This window comes from Ambystoma mexicanum, chromosome 2q (assembly GCF_040938575.1).
Source record: "Ambystoma mexicanum isolate Mex_15411 chromosome 2q, UKY_AmexF1_1, whole genome shotgun sequence".
Lineage (NCBI taxonomy): Eukaryota > Metazoa > Chordata > Amphibia > Caudata > Ambystomatidae > Ambystoma > Ambystoma mexicanum.
In genome coordinates, this window is record NC_090924.1 from 1,279,610,258 (window position 1) to 1,279,636,480 (window position 26,223).

At 45.8% G+C, this 26,223-nt stretch overlaps 1 protein-coding gene across 4 annotated transcripts in view; it reads left to right on the plus strand.

Moving 5' to 3' along the window:
• The window catches only part of LOC138570097 (intraflagellar transport protein 70A), a 694,742-nt gene that overhangs the window by 587,936 nt on the left and 80,583 nt on the right, over positions 1-26,223 (plus strand). For all 4 annotated transcript variants that reach the window (XM_069648698.1, XM_069648696.1, XM_069648699.1 and 1 more), the window contains one exon: positions 18,692-18,795. In XM_069648698.1, coding sequence (XP_069504799.1) covers positions 18,692-18,795 — 104 coding nt within the window. The remainder of the gene's footprint in view (positions 1-18,691; positions 18,796-26,223) is intronic.

Sequence of the window (26,223 nt, forward strand, 5' to 3'; positions counted from 1 at the left end):
CATGGCCTCGAAGTCAAGGAGGTGGCCCTCTTGTATCACGTGCGCTAATGTGTGTATCCCTTTTGCGCACCAGTGACCGAAGGGGCCCATCTTTACTATTTCTGGGAGGAGCGCGTTGTGCCATAGGGGTTGAGATAGTGTTGGTTTACCTTTCCAGCCAATTAGTTTGTGCGCATCCCGCCAGGCCCGGCAAATATGGTGTGTCATTTTGGGTAACATCGGGGGTTGGTCGTGGGTGGCGTACAGGATCTGCAGTGGGGTTAGCGGGGTCATGATCTCTATTTCAAGGTGGATGTGGGGGATTGTGGGGTCTGCTTGTATCCAGTCGTTTACCACCCCGATCTGGACTGCAAGGTAATAGGTGCGTATGCATGGTAGACCGATGCCTCCCTCCCACACTGATCGCTGAAGCGTATCAAGGGCAATCCTGGGTTGTTTCCCTCCCCACAGCAGTGTGCGAAGGCGTCTGTCAATGAGTGCGAAGGTGTCTCGGGGAATGACAAGTGGGGTGTTTTGAAGTACGTACAGCAGTCTGGGGAGGGTCATCATTTTGAATAGCGCCGCTCTGCCCATTAGTGATAGGGGGAGTGATTGCCAATGGGAGGTGTCTCTATTGAACCGGTCAATTACTGGTTGTAAGTTAAGTTGCAGGAACCCACCCAGTGTCGGATCGAGTCGTATACCCAGGTATTTAAGTTCTCTAATAGAGACATGATATGGGCAGGTTTCAGGGATCGCAGACTCGCCGCCCTGGATCGGGAAGTAAATAGTTTTGGTCTCATTTACCTTAAGGCCCGCAAAGTTCTGATATTCCCTAAGGATGAGGGAGACAATCGGGCAGGAAGTGTGTGGGTTACTGAGGTATATGAGGAGGTCATCCGCGTAGAGCGATAGTCGGCCCTCTCCCCCCCCAGGCCAGGCGAACCCTGTCCCATTAGTGTTAGCTCTAAGCTCAATTGCGAGAGGTTCGATGGCCAAGAGAAAAAGCAGCGGGGAGAGCGGGCACCCCTATCTCGTACCTCGACCCAAGGGAAATGATCCAGAAGACCTGCCGTTCACCCTTACCATGGCCTCCGGGTATGCATACAGGAGTTTAACCCACAATATAAACGTTTGCCCCAGGGTCATCTGAGCCATGATTGCCCACAAAGCCTCCCATTCCACAGAGTCAAATGCTTTTTCAAAGTCCACCGCCAGGAGGGCCAGTGGGGCTGGTATTTCCTTGGCTCTACTCAGCGCTAGTTGAACTCTACGCAGGTTCATGCGGGTGGATTTGTTGGGCATGAATCCACATTGGTCGGGGTGGACAAGGGTCCCTATAACTTGCAGTAGTCTGTTGGCAAGTGTTCTGGCGAGGACCTTGGCTTCGCCGTTGATCAAGGATATGGGGCGATAGGAGGCACATTCCTCTAGGGGTTTCCCGGGCTTATGTATGACTATTATGCATGCCTTCCTGAGGTCCGGGGGGAGTGCCCCCAGCTCTTTGCTTCGTAGAAACATACGGTGCATGTGGGTGGGTAGTGTACCGCCGAGGCATTTCCATGTTTCTGTAGGGAACCCATTAGGGCCTGGGGTTTTCCCGGGTTGGAGCTGTGCGAGCGCCTCTTGCACCTCGGTTAAAGTGATTTCGGCATTCAGGAGGTCTGTTTGGTGCTGTGAGAGCTTCGGGATCTCGATCTGGTCAAGGTAGCGTGAGGGTTCGGAAGGCGGGCAGGTGGGGTATAGAGTTTCTCATAGTAGAGACTCAATCGCCCGTACCTGTCCCCTGGTCTGTTTGCGCCTCTCCAACCAGGCCAGGGTCTTATTCGCCTTGTCGCCTCGTTCATAGATTTGGCTCCGGACTAACTGATGGGCTGTCCGTGCATTGTCTTGAGCCAGGTTGCTAAGGGCCTCTTGTGCTGCAAGCAGAGCCTCTTTCGCCTCTTGGGTGCAGTGTTCTAGGGTTTGCCGTTCGCACTCCAGGACACGTGCTTCTGCCTCTTTGATCTTTTGGACTTGTCGTCGTTGGTAGGCTGAAACTTCCGAGATAACTTCCCTGCGGAGGACAATTTTATACGCCTCCCAGAGCGAGATCGGGCAATCTACTGATCCTTCGTTGTTTTCGAAATATTCTGTTGTCTTTTTTTCCAGTTCCTCCGCAATTTCAGGGAAACGTAGGTGATATGTGTTCAGGCGCCAGTTACGATCCAGACCACGGCAGGAGTTCTTCATGGACAGTAGGAGCGGAAAGTGGTCCGAAATACCCCTTGCGAGGAATTCAGCGTCGAGGAGCCTGTGATTTATTCTGCGGGGGATGGAGGCATAATGACTTGTGAACGCCAGAAAAAAAGGAGAACCCAGCCTCATTGTTGTGGAGTGACCGCCATGTGTCCGTCATTCCCAGAGCTTCGGCGAACATGGCGAGTGATGTGGGGGCAGGGCAGTTACTTGATCTCCTGTGAGATCTATCGACTGCAGTGTTCATCACTTCATTAAAGTCCCTGCCAATCACCCATACATCAGCCTCGTCTTCCAGTAGCAGGCTCTGTAGTTCGGAGAGCAGTTCTTTCGTCTGTGAGGGGGGGGGCATAAATTGCAGCGAGGCCCCATTTCTCGCCCCAGATGTCAGCCAGTCTCATAACATAGTGGCCCCGGGGGTCGGTTTTGACCTTCCTAACCTGCACGGGGGACTCGCTTGTGGACGAGTATCATCGTGCCCCTAGCTCCTGTCGTGAATCCAGCCTGGTAGGTGTGAGAGTAGTTGGATCTTCTGAAGAAGTTAGAGCTCGTGCCTAGCAAATGTGTTTCGTTTAGAAGGACAATGTCCGGCGAGTAACGGTTAAGGTACTGGAGCACCAGTCTTTGCTTTATGCTGGAGCCGAGGCAGTTAACGTTCCAGGAGAGCATGGTTACCTTGTTGGAGTTTATTCTATCTGTGTGGGTCTCTTATCAGGGCATCTGGGAGGATCACTGGTGGTCGTGTACTTTCGGGAGGTGTGCAGTGCTGTTCTTTCGGGGGAGACGTCCGGGGGTCGTCTTGTGTCGGTGTATCTGCTGCCTGGATGATGATTGTGTCCGCGGTCTTGCCCATAGACAGTGCTTGATTCCTTTGCCAGCGTTTTCTTGTATTGTGCCTTCTTGTCTCTTGATTCTGTTCTTTACAGTCCTTAAACTCCCCCCCACCCTTTACTTCCCCCCCCAACTGGGAGCACCTGTCGCCCAAACATTAAACCTATAACTTTATAAACGTCTTCGGGATAACCCGGCTGTGATAACGCGTACGCCGCATTAGGGGCTGCAGCCGCTAAGTGAGCACTCCCATTCTATCAATCTGCAGTTTGGGCCCCTTAGTACGGGGTCTTCATTCCTTTTCCGTAGGGGTCCTCGACGCATCATTGTCCGCATTGGTCGGAGAATGAGGGGGCGAGGGTCTCCCAGGCCGAGGCCGCTGTGTGGGGGGGCCCGATGGCACACGCCTCCCGCTGGAGTCTGTGAGGACTTGGGTTTCAAGCCAGTCCCATGCATCTTTGGGGTTGTAAAACAAGTGAGTAGCGCCCTCATACTGGACTTTTAGCAATGCCGGGAAGAAGAGGGCATATTTGATGGATAGCGACTGGAGCTTCTTCTTGACGGAGTCAAAAGACTGGCAGGCTTTTTGGACTTCTTTCGTGTAATCGGGATAGAAACCGACCTTGTAGCCGTTGTATGTGATCGGGCCCGCGGCCCTTGCCATTTGTAGGATCGCGTCCCGGTCGCAGTAGTTCAGTAGACGTGCGATCATTGTCCTGGGCGGGGCTCCCGGTGTAGGCCGGCCGGTGGGGACTCTTGTGTGCCCTTTCCACGGAAAAGAATTTGGATAGCTTCTTAGGGGCAAAGACATGGGTGAGCCAGTCTTCTAAGAAGAGTTCTGCGCTGGGGCCTTCCTCCTTCTCTGGTATACCGAGGATCCTGAGATTGTTGCGCCGCGCCCTCCCCTCACTGTCCTCGGCGCGATTTTCCAGTTGGGTCACTTTTTGGGCAATCGCGGTGAGCTGCTGTTCCATGCGGTGGACCACGTCTTCAGTGTCAGACACCCTCTGTTCCGCCTCCCCCACCCTGGTCGATAAGTTGCAGAGGTCTTGGCGTATAAGGGACACCTCAGAGGATAGGCCGCCCATTTTAAGTTCCAAGGATGTCCTTGAGTCCCCAATCGCTTTCATAAGGTCTGACAAAGAGATAGGAGGGTCGCAGGGTTCTCCAGGGTTGCCCACTTCTTCTGGGGGCTGAGGCTCGCGCTGGGCAGGGGCCCCCACGGGGTAGAGGTCCATCTTGCTCTGTAGCGTTTGCCTCTTGGTTTTCTCCTTTCCCATGCTTTTGGTCGAGCGGCACTGTGTAGCAGGGATCCGGGTGCGCACCGGGGTTAAATGCAGGGTCGGGAGAGGTCCTGTATGGGGCAGACGATTGTGTATAGGCTGCGTAGGGTGCACACTGCGAGCCTCTGCAAAAGTCACGTTTAGGGTGGCAGCAGCGCCGTCACTGCAGGTGTCAATCTCGCTTGGTGGCGTGGTACTGGCTCGTGCCTATCCCCGACAAATAGAGTGGCCCCGTGGTTCCTGGGATCTTAGCCAAATTGCGTAGAGGTCTCATTGGGAGGACCCTGCCCCTGTTCATCCGCTGGTGTGGGGCTGACCATTGTCTATCTTCACTGCATAGGGTGCCCCCCGTGATTTCTGCGGTTCCAGCGATGGTTTAGGTCGCCCAAGGTGGTCCCAAGGGGGGGACAGGGCAGTTCCACAGTTCGCCCCAAGTCCTGGGGTCCACCGTAGACAAGGGGGGCTCACTTGGTTGCGAGGAGAGGAGCCTTTCGTCCCCACACGCCCAGTGTCGTTTTGCTGCATATGTGTCTCGTGGGCCGTGACAGCGTTCGGAGAGCTGGTATGGTGCTGGTCTATGCGCAGCAGTGGCCCTCGCGGGCTCCGTGGTCTCTGCAGCAGGCTAGTTGCAAAAAGGGCCATGGGGGGGGGGAATAAGGCAAAACATCCACCCCCCACACACGTGTACCTTATTGCGGGTGTATCCGTTTGCAGCGTGTCCTCCCTCAGCGGGGGAGCGCAGCTCGCGGCTCTCCCTGCCGCGCTGCCGCTCGACCCCGGGTGTTGCAGTCCCGCTGATGAGGGGGGGGGAGGAAGGAGGAGACCCCCAGGGGACAGGCTGGCGGTGCAAGCCCAGGCCGCGAGCAGGACCTCAGAGTGGCCCCCAGGTCTGTCAGGATGTGGCGAAGCGTTTCTCTCGTGGATCGGGAGGGGTGCTGTCCGAACAACTCTGGGTGTTTCGGCCCCCGGACCGTATCTCTACGTTGTCCCGAGGGTGGAGCAGGTGGGGGGGACCTCAGCGGCCGCTCGTCGGCGCCAGGCGAGCGCTGCGGGGCATCGTTTGCAAGCCTCCGGCTTGTCACAGGCACGTCTCCTCGCCTGGGAGCCACAGCGTTCTCAGCGTCTCGGGGAGGGGGAGGGGCGATCAACTTCTCCCGCTCGAGCCACGATGGCCACGGGTCATCCGCCAGCGGTCTCCAGGCTGGTTCTGGCATCCCCCGCTCCAGTTCTTCTACTGAGTGCAGCGACAGCAGCTCCATTGGGTCTGCTTCTGCTGGTGGGCGGCTGAGGCGGGATTAATTCTCGTAAAGGGAAGAAAATTCAGGATAATAGTAGCGGCCGCCGGGAGCCGATGTATTTAGTTCTGCATGCGTTGCGCGCGCATGCGCCGGGAATACACTCTTAACACAGGATAATTGGCCCTCACACTAAACAACAAATACAAAAAGAAAAGGTATGGCAATTCAACATGACATGAACAACAATTACATCACATTTCATAATTGACCTTTTAATGTCCTGGGTGATTTCAACCAAAGAAGACAAAAAAGTCTTAACTCAGTTCTTGATGTTGCAAAGTCAAAGTAAAAGTTAATCAACAAAAGTTCCTCTGGTAACAAATCTCCTTTATTCAGTGAAAGGATCCACTTTCAGCAAGATAGCCCTAATGGTAATCCAGGCCACTATGCTTTATCAACTCTTTTAGTAGATTTGCCACAGTTCAAAAGGAAATGCAATAGCACCAATGGTAATCCTGCCCACAGTGTTGTGTCACTCCCACAAGATCTGCCACAGTTCAAAAGGAAATGTAATAGCCACACTGCCATTGAAACACAGTTCTTAGTTAACAGCTAGGATTTCTTGAATTACAGTTTTAGTATTCAAAATGGTATATTTGTCAGAATGATTTCCCAGTACGGCTGCTTCCACTTTAACAACTATACTTCGACTTGCTTCACCATGAGAACAGTCACCTTTGTCCCGTAGTATTTCACCTTGCTTTAGACAACTGCAATGTAGCATCTACTGACAACCAATTATACCTCTTCAGTTTCAATACTTTAGACTACTGCCATGGCTTCAATGACGTTTATACAGACTTCAACAAGACAGATTTTTAAAGCACTTCAGCCTCCTCAGGTAGGCAAGGCACTGTTCCTCTGAATAGTTTTCTTCAAAGGGGCAGCCTCTTTGCCTCTCTTGTTTGTGCCACAATAACAACCTGGGTTTGCCTCTAAGACTCACTCCTCTCTGGCTTCCACATTATTGGAATTACAGGTTGAGTCTGCTTCAAAATAGTCTTAACAAGCAGTCAGTTCCCTTTCCCCAACTTTACCTGCACCTTTCTGCCATCTATCAGCCCAATCACTTACCCAGAAGCTTTGGTGCCACTCTCTTAGCTTCAGGTAATACTTGCACACTGTTGTTTTAGGCCAATTAACTGTTCGTAACTTCTTCGTATTGCGGAGCTGCTCTTAAACTCTGAGAAAGGTTAGTTGCACTGTTAGAATGGGGTGCCTCTTGGCTTGGGCAATGCTTGTTCTTCTCTTCAACAGTTTATACTCTTTAACTTCTTCTGCTTGAAAGGTGTGTCACTTTTAGATACTGTGTAAGATTCAGTCTTTCTGTAGAAACTACAATTAGGCACACGTGACCACTCTTTGAAGTAGATTTCAAGGTTTAAAATGGACGCATACATTGTATTCCCATATGAAGATAACTGTTAGAGTTCAGGCCTTCTTTGGGAATCACAATTAGGCACATGCAACCACTCTTTAATGTAGTTTTCCCACATTAAAGATTGTAACTCTTCTATTGTAAAAGTTCAGTGTTCGATAATGGTCTAAGCAGCATTCCCTCTCCTTAATTAGGGACACACAACCACTCCCTCGAACAGAAACAGCCTTTTAATAGTGGAACAATGAATTGTAGTAACATTCAGCATCTCTGGCGAATAAGGGATCTTTCTCGTTACAAATAAGCGCTACATTTCCATTGTTCAGAGTATTCTGAATGCAGCATACTTCTACTCGCATAAAGCTTTACATGAATTAATAAGGAGCTGGTTACTGTTACCGGCAAAGCTCGCACACCGTTTTAGAACGCTGTGCTTCACTCACAGGCTTCCTATACACTTGCTCTGAGGGTCGCACTGCTTTGCGGCTCTTCCACCACAACTTCTACTGCTTCTGGCACGCTGGGGACCCACACCCTTCTCCTGATTAGGTGTCTCCGGTCCAGCCATACTTTTTGGGAGTTCCTCTTACTCCCGAGACCATTGGCTTAACAATTGCTTCTTGACTCATTCTCCTGCATGTCAGCAACTCGGCAACCATGGCAATTAGGTTCACATGTGGAAAAGGATTTCTCCTACACGTCTTTCACTGCACAGCCTTTGGACTTCAGAGCTTGGGGGAACAGGACTCTTGCAGAACACGCAGGTGAAATCTGCTGTTGCCATGTTCCAGCATCCCTCTTGTTCCCCACTTCTTCTTGGTTTGCCAGCCTTGTTCCTTCTTTCTGCTTCCAGTGCTACAGCCAGCACTCCAGCTAATCTTCCAGCTACTTCCACTCCCCCTTCCTGCCTGCACCTGAGGGGGCCTTTTATGCCTCGGAGGTTCCTTCAGGTGTAGGCTATTAGGCTTAATTGCTTGACTACTACAATCGCTGTTTGGCTTAATTGCCTGATTGTGAAAACTTCATGCCTCCTTAGCCCTGTTCCTCGTCTCAGTCCTTCTGGAATTCTGGGATTTGTATTTCCCTTCAACAAAGTTAGCGTTTGGGATATTTGAGTTACCCTTAAAGGCAGATTTACTTCCCTTAAAGTTATTAAGAGATGTGCTATGAGAATTAGTTTTTACAGAGGAAGGTAAGACAACATTTCCATATTCCTTTACATTTTACCTTTGTGATTGAGGAAGGTGTTTAGTTTGAGATATCCAAAAAGATATTTCTTTTGGTAAAGTTTGTTCATATTTTACAAAACATGGGTCCACAACCCTAGATCTAATATGAGGGGTAGGGACATTAAAATGGCAATAAGCCATTACCTCTTTAGGTAGCTTGGGAAGATTCTTCATTCCAGAGGAAAAATACTGTGTCTCATCCCACAGAATCGTCTCACCACCCTGGGCCCTGTCTCCTCCCAGGTGATCCTCCCGTAGTACACCACCCCTAGGGTTGGGATCAGGAAGCGTCTGCCTTCTCCGGGCCACCTGAGAGGAGACTTTAGGCAGAGTTTCACTGAGGGCTCTGTAGGGGTTCTACGTTATTTCATCGTGGGACTTTTCATCGCCGACCCTTTCATCGCCAAAATTTTTATTTTATTTTTTATTTATGGGGGGGCTGCGCCCCCCCAGCCCCCCTTTACTTAAATAATCATACCCCAACCCGCACAAACACCCCCCCCCCAAAGAAAATTAAAAAAAAAAATGTTGGCGATGAAAGGGTCGGCAATGAAAAGTCCCGCGATGAAAAATACTTCAACGAAATGCGTGTATACCCTCCGTAGGATTCTTCACATCCTCTCCTTGCAATGGATTCCTCAATTGAACATGTCTTTCACATCCTTTGTTTTGTAATGCCATTGTCCAGTAGTGGAGTTCATATAAATGTTCAAAACAGTTCCAATAATATTTTAGAATATACCATAGTCCATGGATTTGGCATATAAGCAGTAGTTCCTCACATTCTTAAACGGTGGGATACACACTGGTTGCAAGTCATTCATCACGATGAGTTTTTCGGAAAAAAAACGGCGATGAAAAAACCCGCAATGAAAAATACAGCGGCAAAATAATGTAGAACCGTTATGACACCCCCAGGTGACGGCTATATATCGTAAGTAGTGCTGCATATTGTGGCTGACTGTTGTATATCTCTCCCATCTCTCCCATAATTAGCATTTTATGTAATAGGTGTGCGATTACCAATAGAAATGGGTAAATTGAATAAAGTGAATAACACCTTATATGAGTAACACAACCTGTTGGGTACATTGCAAATGAATACATTGCAACAGGTTCTTTTAAACTAGATATTATGCATTCACCTTATTTGGGCATTAACAGTTTTGTAACTCTGACAAACAAACATGTTGTTATTCTAAAGATAACTGTGTATATAAACATGTTGCCTTCTTGTGACTCTTTCAAATGTGCCATCTTTATGACAAATCATAATAAACATGTTTATTAGTCTCCCAGGAGACATGAATCCTCATAAGGTTCCATAGCTTTGTATATATGTGAACAACTCCCCTGGTGCCAGAGATTCATCTGTGGCAGGATGGTCTCTAATGTTTATGAAAATAAAAGCTTTGAAGAAAACGTACCTGGCTCCTGGAAGTCCCTTACTTCACTGACCTATTTTAGGGGTAGATTTGGTGGTTGAGATTGAAGGTGTCCTGGAGGCAGAAACCTTTAGTTGTTGCTGTCCAACTTCCCAGCACATATGATGGAGGCAGTGGGCTTGGGTGTCAGAATCAGGGAAAGAAAACCACAGAGTCTGAAATTCAAACTTCACAACTCTAGTATTGAAAGCATTGAAGGCATTGGTGGAGCTACCTATGATGGAAGACCATGTTCTCTGGAAAAAAATAACCAGATCCTCTATTGATCTTGGTCATTTGGTTCCTTATCCGTATATTGCTTTTGCACCCTCAAACAGGAAGTGGGATTCGATCTTCTAGAGATGGGGGGGACGTGGGGTTGAGCTGGGTTGCTCCATTTCATAATAAATAAAGTTTTGGACACAGAATTGGGTCAGTCTTTTCCTCCTTGAAGTTACCAGTGCCACTCATAAACAAACTGCATACTAATGAGCCATGGTTTGACTTTCATTTTGACTTTATGGAACAGGGTTTTTCAATAATGGATGTTAGTTTAACTATGCAATCTTTAGTACAACACAATTGTCTAATTTGTAAAATATTTTACATTGATCATACAAGTCTATTCCAATAGCATGCTATGACCCAGGCACAATGGGATACACTGCGCTTCCCCTCATACACGTTTCAGTAAACCAATGACTGTGATCTCTATTAACACTCCCAAGAGTGCTCCCACATATCCTCTGCGCCTGGAGTGCAGACTGGAATAATTTACAGGTGCCATCAAATGAACCCACAAGATATAACCCAAAGAACCCACAAGATATAACCTGTTTCCATAATAGTTTTGCATGGATAGTTCATCATTACATTAATGCTGTTACCCTGTACATACTGTTGTAAGAATAATTGGTATTCTTATATAGCCCTTCATGGCAGATTCTCCAGCTTCTAAGCACTGTAGTAACAAAGTTTATTATTCCGCATTGGTTTAGCTCTTCCCCTTCCGCCTCCTCCTCTTTGTCTCTACAAGTGATTTGCTAACAAAAGCCTTCATCCCTATTCTAGTCCCCAGGGCACAACAAGTCCATAGTTCGGGTGTTGAGTGGTAGATTTCCTCGGATTCCTCTCTAGCCCCACTGGATATGTCTGTATACAACTTGTTAGCTTTCCTCAGCATGTTATTCCTGGTCTGGATTGGGCCAAGTTCCAAATCATTTCCTTCTTGCTACTCAAAGCAAAGTCTGTGGTCCAGATAGTCTCTGGGTCTCTCCCCTGCATCACTTATAATCTTTTGTACAAATTCACCTCTGTGGTTGCTGTCATGGTGGGTTAGCTGTTTTCACGGTTGTTCAATAGATTAATAGTGTTGTCAAGATGTCGCAGGCACTCTCCCTCTAGCTGTAAGATCATTAGGAGCAGATTCCATAGCTTCTCCCACGAGTGTGGTAGGCCTGGAGTGTGACTAGGTGTCTCCTGGAGTTCTAGCTCACCTCCCTATCTTGGGGTCCTGAACCCAGGGTTTGAAATTGCAAGGAGCTTGGGTCCATTTAGCTCCTGGTTATAGCCAAGGGGCATCTGGTTCGCTGAAAACCAACGGCTACCAGGAGCTACTGTTGACTCCATAGACAAGTGGTGCCATACAAACATAGCTATATGATATTAACTGTAGATATGGGAATATGTTTAAAGGTGAATTAGGACCACACCCAAGGGATATTTAGACCATATTGTACGTTATGTAGTAATGGACTAAAGGTTTGATTCTGCATCTTGTGCACGTGTTAGATTTGCTGAACACTATGGACAGGGTCGTGGTTCCCTAGAGGCATCCCCTTCCTAATGGGTGATGCCAGATACCCAGGAGCTGCTTTTTTTTGCTCCTGGTCAACACATCCTAATTTCGATCACTGTGAACCTAATTCCTCTATGCTGAGCCAGCAGAAGCTCTGTTTGTTTCGTGGTCTGTTGATCCTTCACAGCAGGCGTGGTGAACATGTCACTACTAGATTCAGCTTTGGTAAGCACTACAGGAATATTGTAACAGGCCAAATACTGCATGTTCTGGTGTACCAGGTAGTTATCGGAACAGCAGATTTCCCATAACCCATCAGTTTACTGGGAAACTTAAGATCTACAGAGGAAAGCGTAACCATGGGATGAGTTTAAAATGCATTTATTCAACAATGAATCTACCTATATTATTTGTGCCATGCAGCATTGTAACATGTGAAACTGAAAAACAACATGCAACACCATAACAGGTTTCATGTTCACATACATTTTTTTGTTTTCTAATAATGTCCATAATATAAAACATAATGCATACAATTACAATATCATACATATACACAAAAAACAATATAGATAACATGTTCTTTCTATCCCATCCAGGCCAATAACATTGTCAACTTAACCATTGCTTAAATGGCTCATTGGTTTCCCAATGTAGCCACTAATTAAGGATTAGCTTGATGTGATGTCTTCAATAAATATACCAGTTTTGTCATACTATTTTTGTGGATGACTAATTGTTGGATAATCACTGACCAGTTTTGGCGTTAATGGCTAATTAGGGCCACATCTTATCAGGGTAGTTATTATCTCTCAAAAAGAACCAATTGAGGGCCATTTAGTGTTGACAAATCTACTGTAATGTGAATCTACAAGACAATATGTTACATATTAATAATGTGCCCCACTGCTGTTCTCATATATAAACACATTTAAACACATAGAAAATGTCAATGTTTTTACTTGCCTATCACAGGAACAACAGGCTATCTGTAAAGAGTAGAATCGAAAATTACAGTTTCCCTACCCCAGGTGAGTGACCACCACCATATATATATAACACACCACCATAGGTTTACTAACATGACTTTGGGATACCCAATCCAGAATGTCGTTCTAAGCACAAATTAACAAAAAATTTGAGCCGTTTCATGCTCTGTTTCAAATAGACATGTTAAATAACATTTATGTAAACTGCCATTAGAAATCGATTATTTATCCATAATTTCTCTTTATACTCAGTTTGTTGTTCATGTCTACAGAAAATGCTGCACTTTTTTTTCCACGGCAAACCAAGTGCTTTCATCAATACCATGTCCTTGCTTTAAATAATGGGCAACTATGAATTGCATAATCACATGAATTACATTTTTACTTTTACATCTAGTGTATGTTGTTAATTGCCACATTCTGCCTTTATGACTAAAATTAGAATGTTTTTTCAAAAATATACAAGTGATACAATTCCCACAATGGAAATATCCTCCCAATGTCACATTCCAGATAGCACCAATTGTTGATCGAGATCATTTAACCATACATGAAGCCCTAGTGAGTTTCTGCTTCAGATGTTTTCCTTTTTTGAATGCGAACATCCGTTTTAAAAAGGATGAATCATTCCTTTTAATTACATTACTAAATTTGCAATAAGTTGTAACGCAAACCAATTGGAGGACTTTAGTGTTGGTATCCTGGGTAGGCTGCAATAGGTTTTCACTAGTAGTGTTCCATGCTCTTTTTTTACTTTGTTTTATAGGTTTACGATGAAAACCTCTCTTCAGAAGTCTATTTGCAGGAAAATTGGCTTGTATGCTAAAATCCGTTTTATGGGTACAGTTTCTGCAGATTGCGAACGAACATCCCATAGGGCAGATTATTTAAAAGGGCTCAAAAGTGATGACTCCAAAATGGAAGAGCGGTTTTCCGATCAGTTGGTTTACGGAAGTAATCAACTACCAGTTATGTCATTATGAAGAATCTTCAAATCCAACAAGTGTATCTTATTTGAACTTAACTCACATATACATTTCAAATGAACATCTAAGCCATGTCAAATGAACATCTAAGACATTTAGCCATAAAACGAATTTCCTTTGATTTTCTTCAAAACCATCCCAGATGATGAAAGATGAAAATATCATCAATATACCTCTTATAGAGTGACATGGGTGCTGAAAAGGGATCAGCCCCAGAAAATATTTGGTGCAAAGAGACAGCCATCGCAGTTATGTGTGTTTCTTCAAAAGTGGCCGTACACAATATGACCAAATTTGGTGCCAAGGGACAGCCAATCGCAGTTACTTTTATTAGATTATAATATTCATCTTTAAACATAAAGAAACTGTTAGTTAAACTTAATGCTGTACAGTCAATTATAATGTATGTGGGTACATCATCTGGTGTTGGACGAGAATCAAGTGTTTGTCTAAAAATAAAAGTTGATATGAATGTGAAGGTTGTTATGGTAATTACATATTGTTTTTTTAGTTTCAGGTCTTACATTGCTGCATGACATAAATAATATGAATAAGCACATATTTAATTGTCAAATAATTGCATTTTCAATTCATCCCATTGTTACGCTTTCCTCTATCTACCTAGTATAGTTAGACCCAATTCAAGAAGAACCAGTCATGTTTATAAAAGGGAACTGTACTGAAGAACGGTTTCCTGAAGTGTTCACAAAGAAAATTGGTTGTTTGAGAGCGTACACGCATATAATAATATCGAGGAATAGAGCAGAATCAAGTAGCCAAGAGCTGTGCCATATTTCTATGTTCATTAAATACAATCTAGCAAAGGAATTGGGGCGACTTGTGGAAGAGGAGATAATGGCTCATATGGAGTCTTCGGAATGGATTAGCTTGATTGGCATTGCAAAGAAGAAGAATGGGAAGATCAGAGGGTACATGGACTTGATGGTCCTTAACAAGAACATCATAGTGGATAAGTACCCAATGCCGATGATAATGGAGATGCTGAACTGTATTAACAATGCAGCGGCGTTTACGTAATTGGACTTTTCTGCTGCTTACCACCAGATACTGCTAGCCATTTTTCAAAGAGTCATGAGCCACATGCTGAAGAGAATTCCAGGTACTTTAGCATACCAGGATGATATCTTGGTGTATGGGAGGTATGCCAGAGAGCATGGTAAATGGTTGGATGATATTTTGAGTAGGTTAAGAAGTAAGGGTCTTACTATAGAAGCGAGTAAATGAAAGTTTAGGCCAAAAGAAGTAGAATATCTTGGCCATGTAATTAGTGGTGAGGGCTATAAGCCAAGGGAGGATACAATGAGGTCCATCAAAGAAGCACTGATTCCGACGAATGAGGTGTATGCATTTTTAGGGATGACAAGATTTTACAACAGGTTTGCAAAGAATTTTGCAGAGAAAAGTCAGCCAATCAGGAACCTATTAAAAAAGGGAGTGGAGTTTGACTAGAGTGAGGAGTGTCAAAGCGCGGCAGAAGAAATACAACTAGGGATTTATAAGGCAAATGGAGGGTTCAACATAGTCAGAGTATCATTGATTACTGTTAATACTAGTAAAAGGTTTGGCGGCAGTATTATCTCAGGGGAAGGGAGACAAAGAAACAGTTTTTTGTCATGCATTTGGGGTGGTGACTAGTTGTGAAAGTAGATTGGTGATTGAATGAGAACTGCTAGCATGTGTATGGGGTATATGGTATTTTAGAAGATGTGTGGGGGCGCCACTTTGTGGTGCGCACAGATCATGAACCATCGGTGAAGGGAATGAACAGAGCAACACCTAGAATTGCTAGGTTGTGTATGCAGCATTACGATTTCCAGGTGAAGTAAGTTATCGGGGTGCAAATCAGGATTGCAGATTTTAAGATTGCCTTTTAAAAAAGATGAGAATGTAGTAGAGAAAAGGGAGCAGTAAGGAGAGAAAGTTGTGGCATGCAGGGCTAGTGCAATCATGGATCAACATGCAGTGATTACAAAGGATGAACTGGAAGAAGGCCTAGCGTCTGATTGCTTGTTGATGAAGGTTATGAAGTGGACACAGGAAGGCTGGCCTTTGAAGAAAGACATAAAGGAGCAATGTATTGCATTCTGGAAAGTGAAAGAGCGGTTGTAGGTAGAAGAAGGGTTGCTTCTGAGAGGACATGTGTTAGTAGCCTCTGAATGTGTTAGAGAAAGGTTAAAGCTCATGAGGGTCATCCAGGAATGACTGGTACAAACAGAACTTACTAGAACACTATTGGTGGCCTGGGATTGATATGATGGTGGAGAGGAAAGTAAGGGAGTGTTGGCCATGTCAGAACTCTGATAAAGGTATGAAGCTGCTGAAACCCGAATTTATGTCCAGGGCGTATTATAATCTCGGGAGTAAAATTAAATTTATGATAGTAACGCTGTGGATTATTTCTCTAAGTGGCCGGAGATCAAAATGGTGAAACTGATATTGAGCTTTGAAATTCTAAGTTTCATGGAACGAGAAGGACATCGGTCTGAGATAATAAGTGGTCCACAATTTAGCAGTGTAAAGATGACACAGTATGCCAAGAAGAGAGGGATGAAGTGGAAGTTTACGTCCTATTATAAAACACAATCCAACGGGATTGTGGACAACAGTCCTTGCTGGGGCTTTTGATTAGGCTGTGAGGAACAGTATGTGAAAGAGAAGTTGTTGTGGAGTACTACAGTAGCACTGAATGGAGTTACAGGACATTCGCCTTTTCAGTTAATGCAGGAAGGGAAGTCAACACTGATTTTAACCCTAGTTGGGTGAATGAATGGTGGCATGGAGGTGGAAAGAGTTTAGGAAGCCAGAGTTTAAAGGAACAAGTTAGGGAGAGGTTGTGTCGTACACAAATGAAGTATAAAGAGAATTAAGATAAGCGGTTGTGGAAGGCAAGTCTTACCAAGATGAAATGACCACCAGGGTCATGGGTCAGGGTAAAAAAAAGCTATCAATGTTGTGAAAGGAAGTTCGACATTCCCAAGAAATGTATAGTGTCTTATCCAATGCATAAGGTTAGCAGATGGGTCCATGTGGAATTTGGATAAGATAGCTGTGGTGATGGGAGCATGTGGCGAAAGTATAGGTGTTGATGAGGAGAGAATACTTCTGGGTGTGTAAGGCAATTTTCACAATGGGCGTGAGAGGGAAATGCATTGTAGTAATATTCCTGACAAACAGGGATGTGAGGTGATGGAAACGATATTCGGGAGGTAGAGGAATCAAAGGAGACCTACGCGCGTTAGAAGAAGTCCTGCTAAGTTTAATGATTACATTAATAACTACGATCATGCATTTTACCATAACGATTAATGAGTTCCTACAAGATTACTATATAGTTTTTCAATTACCAATTGTTATTTTATACTCTTTTGTTCATAGAGCAAACACTTACATTAATGTTGATGATTGCATATGTGTTTCACTGTGATTTTACTTGCCAACCTTATTGTAAGATTCATATTGCATGTATCTTCTTCTTTGTACAGGGAGGAAGGTGTGTGGAATCTAATGTCAGTGCCAGGTTACAATGATGCGTCATTGGAACCTGGAAGTTTGGTGGTGGGAGTTCTGAGGGATGCGATTGGAGAAAGGTCAAGCGAAAGCAGGTGATGAGGGCAGCCGGCGTGGTCCCATATATATTATAGTGCCACGTTTGCTGCACTATATTTGAGTATTGAGATACAAAGGAAATTGAAAACATGATTTGCTAATAACTTTTTGACTCATACAATGGATTCCGCTGAAATATTGCATACAAAATAGTACAGACAGGCCCCCCAGACTGGGGAAAGATCTATTAAAAATAAAGAAGTTACTAAGAGAACAAAAAAACACAATTTCGGCCCAGTCCCCATTCATTTTCCCATAGACAAAAACTTGGACCAGGTACAAAACAACTTGGGTACGAAGCATTGACTCTATTTCTGGGGGAGTCTGGGGTTATTGTGTCCAATAGATTTTTTAATATATGACAGAGAAGGGGGTGTCCCCATCTCCCAAATGTATAGCTATATCTCCCATGGTGCATTTCAGCATACAGGCTTTTCATGACATGACATGAAAAGCTGCAGTTTGTTTGTTTGATGCGAGCGAGCACCGCAGGTATACCCACGTCTACCTGAAAATGAAAAGACAGACAAATGCCATTTTGGGATGAAAAATCGAAGAAATGCCATCAGGATAGAGGTGGGGGGGAGGGAGAGGACATGAAATGTGGGAGCAGGATGGGGACTAAGGGACCAAGTTAAGAGCACAAACGTTTTCTCGTAGCTATGGTTATTCATCTGGATAACCCTGGCTATCAAAGGAAATGAGACTGGAAATAAAAGTGTATCACTGCAAACCACGAGTGTTCGGGGAGAAAGGGGGAGTGATTTGGGGGTGAGGAGGACTTAAGGGCAGTTGGGGGGGGCATCCTAGGAGAAGGGGGCAGTTGGTGAGTGCCTGGGTGGGCAGGGGAACATTTGTTTTTTCATTGTTTTTCTGGATAACTGCGGCTATCGGGCAACTAGAAATAACTGCGGCTATCTGTCTATAGTACATTGCCATTATAACTGCGGTTATGAGAAAAGTATTTTTAAAATATTAATTCTAGCCCATTAGCCGAAGGCCCTGGCTAGTGGGCTGAAATATCGCGGTAATATATACATTGGACACGGCTGAAGACTTACCAGTAAAGATCACATCACCTATCGCGGTGGGCAATATCTCACAATATATTGCTTTAGGTATTTGTTACAATGGGGCAGGTGGGCTGACTGTAATGTCATTATTCAAAGACTGCCTCAGACAGGGATCTTAAGACATGTTCTTTCTGGAGTTTTTATAGACGCACAGTCTACATTTCATTAGAATGCATTGGTAAGAAATAGCCTTTGTTTCAAAATTGATTTATTTTAGGTACTATAGAAAGTGTGGACAAATTATATTACAGTAAAAGTGGGAACAAATTATATTACAAATGATAATGTAACAAATTAAACCTCAATGCTCGTGTTTTAATGGCTTCTTCAGCCTGTCTACTTTTATCTTCTGAATCAAGTTTGGTTTAGACCATTAACTTGCTTTTAAATCATTGACCTATTCTTCAAACTGCTAATGAGACCACCAATATCATTGAAAGACATGGAATGGGAAAAGCAACACATCGATCATAAATGTCTTCTAAATTAAGAACTGGATTTCTCATGTTATTCCTTTACACTTTTCGACACTGTCTAATTAGTGGTGTTTTATTTAAGGCAGAAGAACTCATGAGGAAGATCGAAAAGGAAGAGGAAACATTGGCATATGACGACCCGGAGAAGAAAATATACCACCTTTGTATTGTGAACCTGGTTATTGGGTAACGTTCACGTTTATAATCTATTCCCAGTGTATAAGATAATTGCTTCCATACTTGGCGAATAAAGTTGAGTCACAATGGCAGCATCTCAGTGTATTTCAGGGTCTTTGAAAAGGTATTTGTACAATGCAAACCACTATAGACGTTAATTGCCAAAGTCACCATTTTTTAAATCTAGAAATGTAGTTTGTGATTAGTAGAAGTGTATTGAAGCAGCTTCCAATAGGTACATGTCATGATCATCATCAGCCTCCCGACCCGAGCACTGACAAAAAAGCTGAAGCTACTATCCCCTTCTTCAGCTCTCCAGTGTGATATCACTGGAATGGTTTACCCCTGCTTGCTAAGACCATTAAAGTCCACATTTCATTCTTGGCACATCAGCGTATTGCTCTGATCAACTGTTCCCTAGAATCATGCGACTTTTCTATCCTCCTTAAGAAAAGAAAACCACTATCTTTCATCTCCAATAAAACCAATGATGACCCTAATGTCCTAGCAAACTACTAACAAACCACCTTGCATTGGCACCATACTTGGTAAAGTGACCATCAGTGAAATGTTTGAGCTGCCAGAGATAAAGTATAACCTCCTTTATATGAAGAATCAACTCTTGAAGTAGTCTCTGCAACAACAACCCTGCCATTCTCCTTTTTCTAGACCTGTCAGTCTCCTTTGACACGGTCAATGACTCCACTTTGATCAGCTGCATAAGAACCTCCATTAAGAATGGAGGGACTGCCATAAAATAGATCACCTCCTTCCTGACATGGACCTTAAAGTCGTATCAGGTCCTTTCCTTTCTGAACTTATCATTCCCAGCTGCAGTGTCCTTTGAGTGTCCATTCTTTCTCCATGGCTTTTAAACGCATGCCTAAAACCACTTGTAGACCTCATCGCTCCGGTCCTCTGTCAAACACATGCAGATGACATGCAGATAACCTTCAGACTCCACAGTTCTCCTAATGACCTACAGCTTATCTCGTCTTGCCTTATTCGAATACAAGACTGGCTGAAAGATGACTGCTTTTTCCATTATGCCTCTAAAATGGACATGATCTATATTAGCTGTTCCCACCTTACCTCCTGCTCTTTTGGCCGCCAACATTGGTGCATCTGCCACCCTCTCCTTCACTGAAAAAAAACTTGGGAATGGTCAACATTCCTTCCCTCCTCAGGTTCAGTGTATCACTAAGAAATCTCACTTTCATCTGTATGTTTTGGAACACATTTTCCCCTCTAACATGTTACAAAGTTTGCAGGTGACCTCGGACATGCTAATATCACTTATTTTTTTAATGAAACATTTTATTATTTTCAATAAGAACACAACCAACATCAACACCATTACTTGACATAGCAGCGTAAAAGAACACACAAAGCAACATACGTGCAGCAAAGAGTCTGATGAAAACACCATTCATAGCCATGTCTAACATCAGCGCTTTACCAATAAAAGCCCCCTTCCCATTTTTCCCAAACTTTCATACATTTTGCATTACACCCCGTGCATTATACACCCAACTCTCCAAGGCCCTACACATATCCACGTCTGTCGACTATGGGGCGGTCCGGGGGCGTTCCAGGGACCCCAGGTCTTGAAGCGATAACGTTTTTGATTTATTTGTCCTAAGGCATCAGACAGGAACAGCTTCTCATATTTAGTGAACCTGACCTCTCCCAAAACCCAAGTAGCACACATTTCGGGTCTCTGGGGACCTCAGAACCCAGTATAGCTGACAACATGCTAATACATTTCCCCCAAGAGAAGTTTTACTTGAGAACACATCAATAATATGTGAAAGAATGTGCCCCCAGGCCTCCCGCATCGTAAACAACAATCATTGTCAACCCACCCCCACCTGTACAGTTTTGTGCTGGCACAGTAAACCCAATGGAAGATCTTATATTTCATGAGCCGAAGCCTGGCAGGCATACCAATTTCCCTGGGGAACATCAACACCTCCACCCACTCCTCAGGATCCAGAGCGCCCACATCCCTTTCCCATCTGTCCTTGAGGCGGAACAGTTCTTGGGCCCCAAAGGTGGACTATACTTGGCAAAGAGTGGAAGTGACCTTGGTCTCAATGCGTGCCAGGAGTAGTTTAGCCTCCAGCGGGGAGCACTGTGGAGCGTCATTCTAGACTGGGAACTGTGACCTCATTGCATGCGTCAGCTGCATATACCTAAAGCGCTCACTGCCGCAGAGTCCAAACCTCTCCAGTAGTGACTCAAAGGACGCCCGCCAGGGTCAGGCACTGGTGACTCTCCCAATTTCTGAAGTGACCCATCTTCAGGAGTTCTGGAAGATGAGAGTTGGTCCAAAGGGGTTTACTTGGAGTGGGTCTCTCACCCCTATATGCTGCTCAGGCCTTGTTGAAAGCAGAAGCGCAGGCCTTGCCTCCCCCCGTATAGCACTTGTGCCAGAGACCTCCACACCATCCAGCCCAGTTCAGATGCTATATGAGGTAACCCGGGATCTACATGCAGACAGTCGTTCACCACTCCCAACTGTGCTGGCAAGTAATATTGTTGCAAACAGGGCAGGCCAATCCCATCCTCTCAAACTCATGCTGCAGAGTTTTTAGGGCAATGTGTACTTGTTTACCCCCCTACAAAAGCTCCCTGCGGACCTCCTGAATCCTGTCGAAGACCCTCTTGGAAACTGGGAGAGGGGTATTCTGCAATACATACAGAAATTTGAGCAGAGATCACATCTTAGAAGGCCGCTTTGCACATCGGGCTCAATGGAAGGGACTGCCAGTGTGTGACATCGAGCTTGAATTTGTCAATTATTGGGTGCAAACTTAACATGCAAAACTTCCAGAGATGTCCGCCCAACTGGATACCAAAATGCAGAAGCCTTTCGTAGATAACTGATGGGGAAAGTCCTGTGGAACTGCTGCATTCCCGTCCTGTATGGGGAAGAGGACCGATTTATGCGAGTTGACCCTGGTAGTCATTTACGATTTGCGTCACTGCATGGCAGGAGACAGATGAATTACCCATATAGATCAATAGATCGTCTTCATACAGAGAGACTCGCTCCTCACTGCCCCAGGGCCACCTGAATCCCTGCCAGTCCGGGCTCGACTTGAGTTCTACTGCTAACGGCTCCATTGCCAGAGTAAAGAGTAGCGGACAGAGGGGACAGCCCTGCCTTGTCCCCCACCCCAGGGGAAAGGTTCTAGAAGAGATCCCATTGACCCTAACTTCGGCCACTGGTGAGTTGTATAGTAGGTGCACCAAACCCAGGAAATTCTCCCCAAACCCCATACCTTCCATAGTTCCCCACAGAGCGACCCAGTATACTGAATCAAATTATCCGGATGAATTAAGTGCTCTACAACCCCCAGCAAGCGATTAGCCAGAACCCTCTCCAGGACATTCGCCTCGCCATTTATAAGCAAAATTGGCCTGTAGGAGGGGCAATATTGCAGTGATTTGCCCGTTTTGAGGAGGACTACTATACATGCTTTTCTCAAGTCTTCGGGCAGTATCCCGTCCTGCCTACACTGCATAAATAACCGATGGAACGGTCAAACCACTGTATCCCCCAGTCTCTTCCAGACCTCCACTGGGAAGCAACTCGGGCCCAAGGATTTCCCTGACTGCAAGTGAGAACTAGCTCTTGCTATTTCTTCTTCCGATATGTTTGCTTCCAGAGCCAATCGCTGCTGCACAGTCAATTGTGGGAGAAATGCTGGGTCAATCACCCTTGGCGTACCATTCCAGGGTTGTCTCAACAGGACCCAGTATAAGGACTCATAGTACACCACGAACGCCTGAGCAATATCCGCGTCTCTGGTCAGAGCATCCCTGGTGCCATCCTGCAGGACCCTCACATGACTTTTGCCCCTATCCCTCCTTTCCAGCCACACCAACATCTTACCCACCTTACCTCTTGCCTCATAACTCTGGCTCCCCTTGAGCCAGTGTGCTTGCTTCCCATTATCCAGTGCTACATTCTGGAGTGTTTCCTGGGCTGTCTGCAACGACAACGTCACCTACAGTGCCTCCCTTGCCGCTGATGTGTATTGCTTCCACTGTGTCGCTACCTGTGAGATCGCCTCCCGCCCCTACCCAAGAACAGTTTTGAACCCCTCCCAGACTGTGACCAGGCTGTCTACAGATCCCTCATTAATGGGAAAAGTATTTCCGGGTAGAGTGAAATAATGCCTCAGAGAACTCTGGGGGGAAACCCAAATAGTACGAGTTCAGCCTCCACATGGGTGACAGCGTCACGCGCCCGCTTTTGGGTGTTGTGAGCAGTGGCAAGTGTTCCAAAATCTAACTGGCTAGGAATTTCGCTGAGAGGAGCCTGTTACTGTCGTCCTGCAACATGGAAGAGTGAGCCCCAGAAAAGAAAGAAAACCCAATTTCCCTGGTGTGTAAGCACCTCCAAGTGTCTACCAGCCCATTGCCTTAGTGAAGGAGCACAGTTTAGCAGGCAGCTCTGGGTTTCTGCCGCCAACGCGAGACCTATCCAACCTGGTGTCCATTACATTGTTAAAGTCCCCTCCCAGGACCCACATGTCAGCTTGACAGAGCACAATGAGCTTCTGGAGGTCGTTGAGTAATTCCAGTATGAGAGGGGGAGGTGCGTAAACCGCCATGATACCCCATGTGGCTCCCGTAATCCCCCCCCCCCAAATCAACACAAACCTCCCACTGGGGACTGCATGTTAGGAAAGATTTCCATTTATGGGTAATTTTCTCTCCAGTTGTGAACCCCCCAACTTTTTGCTTTTGTCTGACCACCCTAGCCTGACTTTTACCAGTGGAGCCCAGCCTTCTTCACTCCGCTGGGCTTTTGCTCATTTTGTTATGGGGAAACTGACATGCCCTTTATACTGTCATTACTGGGAGACTTTGTGTCTCTTAGTCTTTTACTTTGTTGACAATTGTTGGTAACATTTTATCAGTGCACAATGTACCTTACAGTACAGTGCACTGGGGTCTCTCTTTCATTTTCCTGGCCCTAGACACACTCGAAAGATTTTTGATGAATGTACAAGTGTCCAGGACAGCTGGTGGCAGCAGTTATTATTTTTTTTTTTAAATCAAGTTTCTATTAATTTTCAACACAACAAACATTTAACAACTATTCTCCCCACCTCCCCCGAGTTCGGTCCCACGATGGCATGCTGTCCTTGTCACTCCTGATGATGTAACCAGCTCTCCCTTTCTCCCTTTGTGAATCCGGTGCACAAACCTCCTGCGATGACTGTTTGGCCCCTATATTAGGTTCAGTAGTCTCATTCTCCTCGGGCACCAAGACATTCTTGCCCACTGTTGGAGGTATCGCATCACCTTTGACCAGTCTGCAAGGTATCCCTGGTGGTCCCCTTGCAACGAGTATAACACCCAATCAAGATCTGTGAAGTTTGACATCTTACCCACCCACTCGTGTTCTTGCGGTGGATCTTTCGATTTCCACTTCTGCGCCAATGTTAGTGCTCCTGCCATTAGCATAGTTATGTAAAGTTTCTGTTCGGCTTTTGTGGGTAATTCTCTAGGTGAGGCCCCGTCCCCAACAAAACCAGCCCTTTGTTCCACCTGACATTTATCCCCAGGGTCGTCTCAAGCGCTTCATATATTGTGTCCCAGAATTTCTCGATCTTCGGGCATTCCTACCATATATTGCCCCACGTCCCTTCCCTACCGCATTCCCTCCAGCACATCTTCGAGGTGGATTCGTAACTCTTGTGCAGCCTCACTGGGGTCAGGTGCCATTGCACCATCAATTTCACCCACATTTCCTGTGTTTGGAGGCAGCTCGTCAATTTCGGGATATGATATGATATTTTATTTCTATCGCGCTCATACACAGGTGTTTCAGAGCGCGACAAGGCAGAGGAAAGGGAACAAAAACAACGATCTTATTAGGCCCAGTGACATTGAGAACGTGCAAGTGCAGGGTAGAGAGAGAAGGGGGAGAAGTGCATGGGAGGGGGAACAAAAAGAGAGAGTGCGGAGCGAGAAAGAAAAAACAAAAATAATACTAAAATAATAAATAAAAGGCAACAAACAATGGGAGTGCAGCCAGCAAGTGGCAAGTGCTGGGTTTATGGCAGCAGGCCGTGTAGGTCTGAAAGTGCAGGAAGAGAAGGGGAGGGCTGTATGGGTACAGATACAGATCCCAGTGCAAGGGGTGGCCCGGAGGCAGTGCGTGAGGGTGGCAAGATGAGCAGATACCTGGGACCAGAGGACAGATGGTGGCCAGGTGCATAGTGCCGAGAGAGAGTGGAATCAACAGGGGAGAGGGAAGGAGAAGGCAGAAGCAAAGAGGAAGGTTTTGAGATGCTTCCGGAACCGGCCGCGGCTCCAGAGGTCGGAGCCACTCTACTTCTATTGACTGTGCTATTGATTCTTCCCATTTGTTCATATATTGTCTTGCCCCTACGCCCTCCCCTTGCTTGGCCTGCAAGTAAATGGCCCCCACTATGTGGGCATTCCCCGTTTCCATTGCTAGGTATTTCTCAAATGGAGTCAAGGCCCTGGTCGCTCCTCCCCTCACTGGTGCCTGCATAACCCAGTGCTGTATCTGGATCTATCTGTATATTTCCTTTTCTCCCAGCCCAAAGTCGTCTTTGCACTGGTTGAAGGTTTTGATTTCATGGCCATCGAACATATCCCAGATTTTCTTACACCCCGCGCCCCTCTTGCCAGACACGAAACCGCTTATCTCTGATCCCTGGTGAGAATTGAGGGTTATCCATTATTGGGGTGCACGGGGACAGGAATGTTTTAAATTAGGCTTTCTCCACCAGTTCGTCCCATGCCTCCCCCCACCCCTGCCACTATGCCAATTCGATATAAATTTGTGAATCTGTCTCCCTTAGGTTTCCATAGAACCTTCTAAAGATTGCCTCCCACACCGCCTCGTCCATGGCTCTCCATAACTTACCGCGATCGTCTCTTAACCAATCCTTCAGGACCCTCATCTGCGCCGCCAGGTAGTAAACCCTGCAGTCCGGCTGCCCCATTCCCCCTCTGTTTCTGGGCATCATCATGACCTGCCTTGCCACTCTTGGTTTCTTGTGGTTCCACACAAACTTCCCCGTACATAGCTGAAGGGCCCGAAAAAAGAACTGGGGTACCTGTACTGGAAGAATCATAAAGTGATAGAGAAGTCGGGGCAGTATTGCCATCTTAAGCACATTGATTCTGCCCAGCCACGTAACGTTGAGCGGGCCCCAGTCCACCAGTTTGTTTTTAATGCTCTCCAGAAGGGGTGGGTAGTTAGCCCCCACCATTGTTTCCAGGGAGCAGGTCAGGTATTTTACCTGACCCCCAGGTATTTCATCCCCTTTTGCACCCATCTATATGGATGCTCCTTTCTGATCTCCACCTCCATATATGTGGAGGTGGGTTGTTAGGTTTAATATTTCAGACTTGTGGGTGTCACCGTTCAGGCCTGCTACC